Source organism: Naumovozyma dairenensis, chromosome 7 (assembly GCF_000227115.2).
Source record: "Naumovozyma dairenensis CBS 421 chromosome 7, complete genome".
NCBI lineage: Eukaryota > Fungi > Ascomycota > Saccharomycetes > Saccharomycetales > Saccharomycetaceae > Naumovozyma > Naumovozyma dairenensis.
Genome location: NC_016485.2, coordinates 510,758 through 520,815, shown reverse-complemented (window position 1 = coordinate 520,815; position 10,058 = coordinate 510,758). Strand labels below are relative to the sequence as shown.

The window sequence follows — 10,058 nt, the reverse complement described above, 5'->3', positions numbered from 1 at the left end:
ATGTAATAAAAGGGGTATCATCGTTAAATGTAACCCATATTTCAACTTATGATATTGTATATATTTCTTTTTCCTCTTTTTCCTCTCCTTTTTACCGTGGGCTGTTACTGTTATGGATGGCTTGGGAATTGTAACTGATACGGTACTACTATCTAGAGGAACATCTTCCCATTCTGCATCATCCTCACTTGCATTTAGTTCCCCATCATCATCGCCATCGCCATCTGATTCACTATCAAAGAATAAGGGGACATTGTCAGCATCTTCTTCTTCAGATGATTCATTAATGATCGACATCTGTAACTCTGTTTACCATGATACATGTGATTTAATATGTACAAGAATAGCAGTTGTATTCTATGTCTTCTGTAGAGGATTCTCGTATTCGTCATTGTGCTAATCAATATTCTTTTTCCTAACTGTTCGAAATTTCTCTTATACAAAGGCGAATTGTTTAACGTTGTATAAGTAGATTGTGAAGTGACTATAATATCATTGCCACGAAGAACTTTTGGTTTGCGTTACCGCACGGATAACATGATCATGACTTGGAATAGTTTCATCTACTATGGATGTGGTCATCAAAAAATATGACTCAATGTAAAGTAAGTTTAGCTTGTTTGCAGGCAGTTTATGTGAAGCCTATGTATATCATTTAATATTAATCTTAATACAGTTTTATAGAATTATATACAGAAAGTTATCGAAACGAACTAGTGTCAAAATGTGTCAAGAATATGTATATATGTCATAAATGATCGTTTTATTTATTCAATTTTTCTTCAATGTATGATATTCCTGGCACAGTCTTGATATTACCTAACGCTACCATAGAGACTGGTTTATCTTGCAATCTATAATTTGCCCATTTGACAATATCATCTTTTGTAATTTGATTAACCTTTTCGAAAACTTCTTCAGGGGATAGTCTTTTCCCTGTCGTGACAAATTGTCTTCCCATATCTTCAACAATTGCTGTGGTCCCATCCAAGGATAACAATAAGGCAGCTTTCAATTGTGCCTTAGCTCTATTTACTTCAACATCTGAGATGTTACCAGATTTGATTCTACGCCATTCTTTTATTATTTCATCTATGATTTTCTTAGCATCATGCTCTTTCGAGTCCAAAACTAAATACATACCCCATAACCCAGAATCAGCATATGATGTGGAAAAGGACATATATGAATTTGCCAATATTCCCTTATTGGAAGCTGCCACGGCCAATGGAGATGGAGAATTTGTTCCGGCACCTAGGGCTCTATCCCAATTACCAATTATTGCTTGTGTTGCGAGACCAATGAAATAATCAGGAGCTGACCAAGAAACACCCTCTAATGAAATGGCAATATGTGTTGTTGGTAAAGTTTTTTCTTCAATTAATCTTTCTCCTCTGTTAAACACGGGCAATGGACCTCTAGGAGAGCCTAAGGGTACTGGTGAAGTGGATTTTCCCAAGTGTCCAAAACATCTTTGTGCATATTCCACTAACTTCTCATGATCCACAGCGCCTGCTCCGGCCAATACCATTCTATCACCTTTATAATTATCCGTAATATATTTGCTTAAATCATCTCTAGTGATAGATTGTATATTTTTGATTGGACCCAAGATGGTTCTACCTAATGGTTGATCCTTATATGTTACTTCATGAAGATGATCGAACACGACTTCATCATACATTTTATCCACTTCTTCACTTTCTCTAATAATGACATCACGTTCTCTTTCAATGGCTTCTGGATCGAGGACAGATCTCGTTAAGATATCGCTCAAGATATCCACAGCTTTTGGAATGTCTTCTTTCAATGATTTCGCGTAATAAACTGTATTTTCTCTAGAGGTATATGCGTTTAAATGAGATCCAATATTCTCAATTTCTAACTCAATACCCTTTTGTGACCTATTTTTGGTCCCCTTGAAAGCCAAGTGTTCGAGGAAATGTGCTGTCCCGTTGTTTTTCTCATTCTCTGCCCTGGAACCGGCATCCACGAAGATACCCACTGTAGCAGATGAAGTGTTGGGCATCCATTCAGTGGCGACTGTTAGACCATTTGGTAAGACCGATGTTCTTGTTGACGGAGTAGCTGCTTGTTTTAGAAACCTTTTAATGATCGTGGAAGATCTCACGTTCTTTAAAGTTTGAGAAAACATTACCGACTACTTTATTATTATTTGCTTGTTCTTAGGGGGTGAGATGGGACAAAATTGAAAAATAATAAGTATAGATTTAGTCCTTGCTTTAAGTACTTTATTGATTGCATGTCAGTGTTTGCTTCTTAAGAATAATGTGTTAGTTTAGTGCTTTCCTTACTTAATTTCTTTAGTCATCTGTCAAAGAAACCTCGAACTTGCTCGCCCGTGCACCACAATAAAGTTAACATTAACATATTTTATATTACGTACGTACGTAGATGAAAAATAAAAGGAACTAAACTCATTAATAGACCTGGCATTAAAGGGAAAGTAAGTGGAGCAGTAGAGTCAGAGACAGTTGAGTTAGCTCTGGCTATTAGATTTATCAACAGGCAGTTTGTATTGTTTTATGTACAAGTACTTCAGCAATTTGACGAGGTTCACCCAAAAAAAAAATATGAAACTAGATAGCTTGAAGCAAGAACAACCCTTCTTAGCTGACGATTCTGTAGGAACTCTTTTACTCCCTAAAGATAAGTTTTCGTTCTGGATTACTTATGCATTCAGTGAACACATGCATCAACTTGCATCTAAGATTTGGGGAGGTCTTGCTATTTTGTTAGCCGTTCTTACAATTACCTTTGGAATTCTAGGTAATGATATATCGATAGCATTCTTTATTTTCTCGTTGTTTTCTCTTCTTTTCTTCCTTATACTATTTGCCGTAAACTGTGAAAGGGACCACAAATTGTACAAGTTAAATTCTCACAATAAAATGAAGCTTTTGATGGATATTATTGAAAATAAACCGAACGCATCAGTACAAAGTTGGGATATTATCGCACGTCATATGAATAAATACCTCTATTTAGAAGGATATTATAATACTCCAAATTTCTTTTACGATGGTAATGAAGTTTATTACTGGTTTAGAAGGTTTGTGCTTGAAGCTCGAATGGCCCCTCAGCAGAATATTGCAACTACCACGCAGAACTCATCAAGTGTCGCGGATTCTAAAGATGGCGTAAAGGAACTAGATCCCAACATTGCTTCGGGAACATCCCCAGAATTAGCTGTACTACAAGCATCACGAATTGCTGCGTCGAATTTGGCTGATCGAACTGAACTTGGGAAATATGAAATAGTAGCTTTACAAGTATATGAAGAATCAGTTGCAGAGTATTGGGCCAATGAATATCCTGTAGCTTTCGAAAGAGTAGAAAATTTCGTGGATACTACAAACACTGGAACGTCTAAACAAGATACCACGGCAGAATATGCAGATATGGTTTAGATTAGATTGTAGAATATACACCTATTACTATTTTCACATTTTTTATAAAATGGTTTTCTTTGAAGCCTTAGAGCACAAAGGAGAGGGCTAAAAAATTATGCATATATGTCGTCTAAGGTGTCAATACAGATAGATAGCTCGATAAAAATTACAATACATATAGTTTCAAAACCAAGCAGGTAAGGACGAATGAAGCTCATAATATCATATATATATATAAACGACGCGAAGGTTCATGAATTGTAAAATATTTTCTAGCTCAACATGGAGAAAACTCTATCGTGTATGAATGTGACGAACTTTGTTTAGGGCCACGCTAATTGCACTAGAAAGATATATTGTAATATACTGCTCTACAACCTCACGAAAAATACATCCAATCTGCGGTATTAAGCGAAGTTTGTCCGCATCTGTGAGAGCAAATAGTAATCATATAGTGAGTACATTACAATAAGCCACTGAAGTCTATGAGTAATTCTCTTAATATTCTTTCATAAAAATACAACTCGGAATACTGAAATATATAGTACTTACCTGAAGATATATCCTAACGATAAATTGACCAAAGAAATAATTGATGATTCATCTTCTATAAAATCATTTGCGGTGCAATTCAAATCGTTGGTTGACATTCGACAATTAGAGAAGCAATTTCTCAAGTATTTAACTCCCGAGAGCTGAATCCTTTAGAAATACCTGATTGCACAGTATTGACTGTTTGGTTTCATTGGAACTACGCATAACTCTCTAAGCACTAAGATATTAAGGTAATCATAGACCCATCGCACAACCGCTCCTACCCATGTACTCGAGGTGGCCTTACTTTTGTTGAGTTTCATATGGAGCATTCTTAGTACAAATATCCAGTGAGCAGATACTTGAGAAAGCTGTGGAAAGCTGGTATAGGTGGTACTCTTCGACTTTGGAACAAGGTTACCACAGCGGCAAATAGATATATATATATTTGATCAAAGTACTAATGATGTACATTCACCATTTCTTAAATGTAATCTATAATAAATTCATGCGCTTATTTCAAAAACCTCAATATCAATTACTATATGAGTTGCCATGGGTAGACAATCCAGTCTCCTCATCATTAAAATATTACTCAATAAGAAAATCATTCAATAAATAGAAGATGAATAAGAGTAGTATCACCAACCCTCATCCAGTAGTCGAATAATCTCAGGAGAAAAATGGCCCTTGGCATCACAGTATTTCCGTAGCCATAAATTACCATTATTATCAAATGTCATCGGGATTAAGTGCTTTCTTTCTTGTAATCCTACCTTTGTTTTAATAAAGGCTGAATGTAAAGCAATTTGGTTCTCATCGACTTCGGGTATCCTCAAACCTCCATTTTTACAATCGTTAAGAATAGGTTGCTTTAAAATACTGGCTAACTGTTTTCTCAATTGATGCTTTTTCCCAGTCACTAACTCCAGTAAAATGCATTGTTCGTCAAGTCGTTTATATTTGGACACCATATCATCAGAAATCATTGTTCCACTTTCTCTTAGTGCTTGGAAGTCATCGATTTGGTTGGTATCTAGTAATGCTACATATCTCCTACTGATTTGGAATCCTGAATTACCTCCCTTTCTTAAATTTCTCGAGAACATCTCAGCAGCATTTTTGTTCTTGGCTAATAGCATACCACCAGTAACACATGCATCTAATCTGTTAACTGTCCTTAATTTATCAAATGATTGTACATTGCGTGAAAACGTATTGGGTACTTCGTCCAATAAAACACGAGGACCAGCTTTGCTATTGGGATTCTTTAAAAACCATGCACCGAGATCACCAGGTTGAGAAAATACTCCAAATGGTTTGTTCACAATGATATAATTATTACAATCGAATATTATTTTTATCATTGAATTTATTTGTATCAAAGAACTATCCTTTAGTCCTTTTTAAACATTTTGATATTAACGTTTTCTTTATACTACTAGAGGTTATTTCTTTTTCTTGCGCCTTTAAAATAATAACTTGAAAAAACCTAGCACTATTATTGTGTTCAATACCTAAATAATTAAGAATTATTCATGGTTAAAGACAATTTGTGGTATGTCCAAAGGAAAACTTTCAGACCAAAAATAGACTATTCGTAACGTTCTATTTCTTTTAAACATATATCTATCTATATACTTTAATAGTTCGTATATTTTATCAAAAAAATAATATATGTAATTAAAATTTCAATTTCATACTTGTGATGAAGTTTTCATGATTAAAGTCTTCTCTATTGGCAATATAATTCGATATCACTTCTTTACTGATATCTGCTAGATGACCTTCTCTAGTCAATGAATCAAGAAGGACAGGCTGAACAGTGAACAAGTTGGCTAACTCTCTTAAAGTTGCAAATTTTTCGAGAAGATTTGGTATCCTCCATTCTTCAATTGTATTTTGATAACCAATGATATCCTTTGTAACGATAATACCGCCAATAGAGCTAACCTGGAACTTCGCATAGTGTGCCAGCAGTAAATTGTAAAGATCCTCTCCAATGGCATTTAAAAACCCTTCCAGATTTTTCTTCTTTAAATATTGTGAAGACTGAGAATAAAGTGAATTCAGTAAGGATACAATTTCGATGGCAGGGAGTGTATCTTGGTCTAATAAATCTTGAGATTTGGGCACAAAATCCTTCTTCTTTTGCTTAGATAATGAATGTGAGAATTTCGAGTCATAAACCTGTATGATTTCTTCTAGAATGGTATTTATTAATAATTCTGATCTTTTAATTTGTTTATTGGTCAATTCAATAATTTGTTTTTTTGTTTCTGGTGAATTATTAAGAAGTGGTAAAAAGATGGCTTTGATCGACGTAGATATGAGACTTAATATACTTGTACTTGTTGAAATATATTTTAGGAATTTCAAATTAATATCTGATTCTTTGCTAATATCAATTTGGCAAATATGGGAATATGCTAATTCCAATGATATTTCTACATATGTACCGATTATACCCATGAACATGATGTCGACTAGTTCAAAAGTAAACACGTCTTTATTAGGGATCAATTCCATAACTCGGGCAACTGATTCCACAATGCATTTCAACATACTATCCACGTTTGTTAGACTAAATTCTTCATCATAGGCGTCTTGGAAAATATTATCTTTACTAGTAATGTTACTAGGTGTCATATTAATATTACTATTATTGATATCATTATCGTCGTAATTGTTGAAATTCAATGTATTAGCACGGCTTAGGCTTAAATGATCTCTATCTAAATGGTTCTTTAAGAAACTGTTCAATTGAGACAATCTACTTCTCGAATTATTCGTAGTACCGGTTAAATCATTGAATTCATAAGTATTATTTTCAATATTTTTATTGAACTTATTTAAAAGTGATCTTGAACGAATTTCCTTTTCATGGTTAGAGTTGAATTTGGCTGTTTTCTCAAGTAGGATGGATTCCAAACTTTGTTTTTCAATTTCAAAATATTTGGATCTATCATAAAGATACCTTGAAAAAAAATCGGAATAACATTGCTCAACTGTGTTGGTCAAAACATTATCTTTATCGATTTCTAATAATTGGAAGAATTCAGATAAATCTTTAACAAATTGTCCTAATATTGAATACAACCCGTGTAATGTTCTGACATATGCTAAATTGGAAAATGATAATGATGCATTTAATGATAGTTCAAATCTTGGTTCTATTTTCTGGGCAAAAATTCTTTGAATGAACAATTGAATTACATGTGGAGCCCTGTCTTCAAAGACTCTTTTAACGATTTTAGATTCATTTTTAATAACTGTTTCTATTTCATCTAGTATTTTGATTATTGCTTCATCATATATCACACCATGGGAGTCTTGATCTAGTAGTCTATTTTTCAATTTCTCATCTAAAAATGTTTCAGTGGTTTCATCAAAATCAATTTGTGCAGTATCAATGAAATATGAATGTTGGTTAATGAAACTTTGAATAACGTTAACTCCACCATTAAAATGATTTAAAATTAAGGCAATTTCATTTAATTGATTGAAATTATTTTCACGATATGCGCTGTTGAAATGGGCTAAGAGATCATTCTCCATTAACTCGGAATATTTTTCGATTAATTTGGTTACCTCGAGAGTTTTAGGGATTGATGAAGTTTCAATTTTTAAGGACAATACTAGTAGGTTTTTAACTATATTGCATGCTTTTAATTTTTGTAACCAATTCGGATCGTTTCTTAATGTTTCAATATATTCAGATTCACCATTGGAATAAAATTCATTATATTGAATTATTAATTCCACAGAATTAATGTAAGTCTTTTTCTTCCTTATTGCGTTTTCTAATTTATCACCCAATGGTGATACAACTTGAGTGACAGTAGTCAATTGATTATCTAGATAATCATATTGAGAAACCATATTTTTCAAAGTAGATGATAAACCTAGAATGTTGTGAGAATGTAGTAATTCTTGTGATGCGACTTGATCAGCTAATTGATTTTTCCTTTTCTCTGAATCTTCATTTAAATTTTTCAATTCTTTTAAAGTAGATTCAAAAGTCCTGATGTAAGGTTTAGGATCAAGTTTAACCCATTTTGCATTATCATTACCATCAACTGAATCAGATACAAAATGTTTGGAATTTCTTGCAGATGATGATTTCCCATTTAATGGACTTCTTAAACTATGATCCTTTGATAATTCCTCGACAAATTCGTTAACTGTTAGTCCACCCAGGAAATTATTTGCATTTAGGAGTTTTCTCCATTTAGGGTCTAATTCATAAAGGGAATTCATAACGGAGCAACGACATAAACAGGCTTTTTCTTTTCTTTCCCCGTTCAAGATGTACAAATTATTTGGTGTGGATAAGTACAGACTTTGCTTAGCAGGTATTATAATTAATGATATCCTCTAGTATATAAGCTACTTAAGAATTGCAGAACTTCTCTTGTTTCATTTTATTTCCCAACTTTCATATAAGTTTCAATAACTGAACTCAGTAAGTGTTTAGAACGGTCAGATAGAATTTTTATGACTGTTAAAAGGACAGCCATCCGTGCATTTTTGCAAAAGACGGGGATGTACAGATGTTTATTTTGATAATTTAATTTTCTTTTCGCCCGTTTCGAGAGTGTGAGATGAGATGGGCGGGATGGCAAGATGGAAGACACGCGCACACGCATTTGCCTCTCCAGCTAACGTATCTGACAGGTTTCACACTTTTTCGTAATATTGGCAAACAAAGGATCATTATCGCTGGATGGCTTCATCGTATTTCTTCAATATCATCTGAACATTTTAGAAGACAATTTCCATATTCATTTTTGGTTATATTTCAAGTTTAGTTTAATTCTTAAACTTAAAAGAACCAACGACTTGGTAAGAAAGAAGCACTAGTTACTTATATTGCCGACAAACCAAGATGCAAATTTTCGTCAAGACCTTAACTGGTAAGACTATTACTTTGGAAGTCGAATCCTCCGACACCATTGACAATGTCAAATCCAAGATCCAAGATAAGGAAGGTATCCCACCTGACCAACAAAGATTGATCTTTGCTGGTAAGCAATTAGAAGATGGTAGAACTTTATCTGACTACAACATCCAAAAGGAATCCACTTTACATTTGGTCCTAAGATTGAGAGGTGGTGGTAAGAAGAGAAAGAAGAAGGTTTACACCACCCCAAAGAAGATCAAGCACAAGCACAAGAAGGTTAAGTTAGCCGTCTTGTCTTACTACAAGGTCGACGCTGAAGGTAAGGTTACCAAGTTGAGAAGAGAATGTTCTAACCCAACTTGTGGTGCCGGTGTTTTCTTAGCTAACCACCAAGACAGATACTACTGTGGTAAGTGTCACTCTGTCTACAAGACCAGCGCTTAAACATATATAATATAAAAGAAATTATATAATTTTTCTATTCTTTATATTTTAAACGTTAACTTGGTTTAGTAAAAAACGAATTTTTAGTTTTATTTTTCTCCTAAAAGGTTAAGTTCGATAGATGTATTTCAGACTTCTTAAAGCGGTAAATAATTGTGTATGTGTTGTGCCAAGATTAAGATGCCTACGCTCAATTACAAGTGTATGCGCTTATGGCCAATTTCAGCCGCCATATAATACAATATATTCAAAATTAAATCGGAGTTCAAGTTGTCATATAATCTAACCAAAATACATAATTACAATTCCAGCTAAATGGGGGAAACACTACGTTACTTCTAAATGAAAAAGAAGATCATTTTTCATAAAGCAAATATTCCTCTACGTATAACTAATCTCGTTAAGGGCCGGAGTTGGAAATTCACTGAGATTTAAATCTTAATCGCTTTGGTAATAAGTACCAGCCATACTATAGTTCTACCAACTAAATGCTATTATTATCTCGCACATCAACAGTACTCCGTTATATAAAAGTATAAAAGCGTAATAAAATAATTTCTCTCTCTTGTAAGCCCTTTAAAATGAAATAAAATAAAATAAAAATAAAAAAAATTGCCCCGGACAAGTCAGGGGAGGCATGAACTACGTACGGCTCTCACAGAGAAAACAATTATTTTCGATTTTCACTTCCGGAGGAATAATTTATTCAGAAATTATTCCTAAGGCTCACATAGGTTTGACGGTGCTTTCCCATAGCTTCTCTT

General features: G+C 33.8%; 5 protein-coding genes across 5 annotated transcripts; 2 read left to right on the top strand and 3 right to left on the bottom strand.

The window, feature by feature from the left end:
* Nucleotides 1-763: 763 nt before the first annotated feature.
* Nucleotides 764-2,155, bottom strand: MAS1 (mitochondrial processing peptidase; the record flags this gene model as incomplete). Its single annotated transcript, XM_003671202.2, has 1 exon — nucleotides 764-2,155. One exon carries the CDS (start codon nucleotides 2,153-2,155, stop codon nucleotides 764-766), a length of 1,392 nt encoding a protein of 463 aa, XP_003671250.2.
* A 391-nt stretch (nucleotides 2,156-2,546) lies between these two features.
* Nucleotides 2,547-3,431, top strand: NDAI0G02310 (uncharacterized protein; the record flags this gene model as incomplete). The annotated part of the gene is made up of 1 exon (XM_003671201.2): nucleotides 2,547-3,431. One exon carries the CDS (start codon nucleotides 2,547-2,549, stop codon nucleotides 3,429-3,431), a length of 885 nt encoding a protein of 294 aa, XP_003671249.2.
* A 1,157-nt stretch (nucleotides 3,432-4,588) lies between these two features.
* PUS5 (pseudouridine synthase PUS5) lies at nucleotides 4,589-5,314 on the bottom strand (the record flags this gene model as incomplete). Its single annotated transcript, XM_003671200.2, has 1 exon — nucleotides 4,589-5,314. One exon carries the CDS (start codon nucleotides 5,312-5,314, stop codon nucleotides 4,589-4,591), a length of 726 nt encoding a protein of 241 aa, XP_003671248.2.
* Nucleotides 5,315-5,630: 316 nt separating this feature from the next.
* SEC10 (exocyst subunit SEC10) lies at nucleotides 5,631-8,207 on the bottom strand (the record flags this gene model as incomplete). Its single annotated transcript, XM_003671199.2, has 1 exon — nucleotides 5,631-8,207. The coding sequence occupies one exon, from the start codon at nucleotides 8,205-8,207 to the stop codon at nucleotides 5,631-5,633; it is 2,577 nt and encodes an 858-aa protein (XP_003671247.2).
* Nucleotides 8,208-8,835: 628 nt separating this feature from the next.
* On the top strand, nucleotides 8,836-9,294 carry RPS31 (ubiquitin-40S ribosomal protein eS31 RPS31 fusion protein; the record flags this gene model as incomplete). Its single annotated transcript, XM_003671198.2, has 1 exon — nucleotides 8,836-9,294. One exon carries the CDS (start codon nucleotides 8,836-8,838, stop codon nucleotides 9,292-9,294), a length of 459 nt encoding a protein of 152 aa, XP_003671246.2.
* Nucleotides 9,295-10,058: the final 764 nt, after the last annotated feature.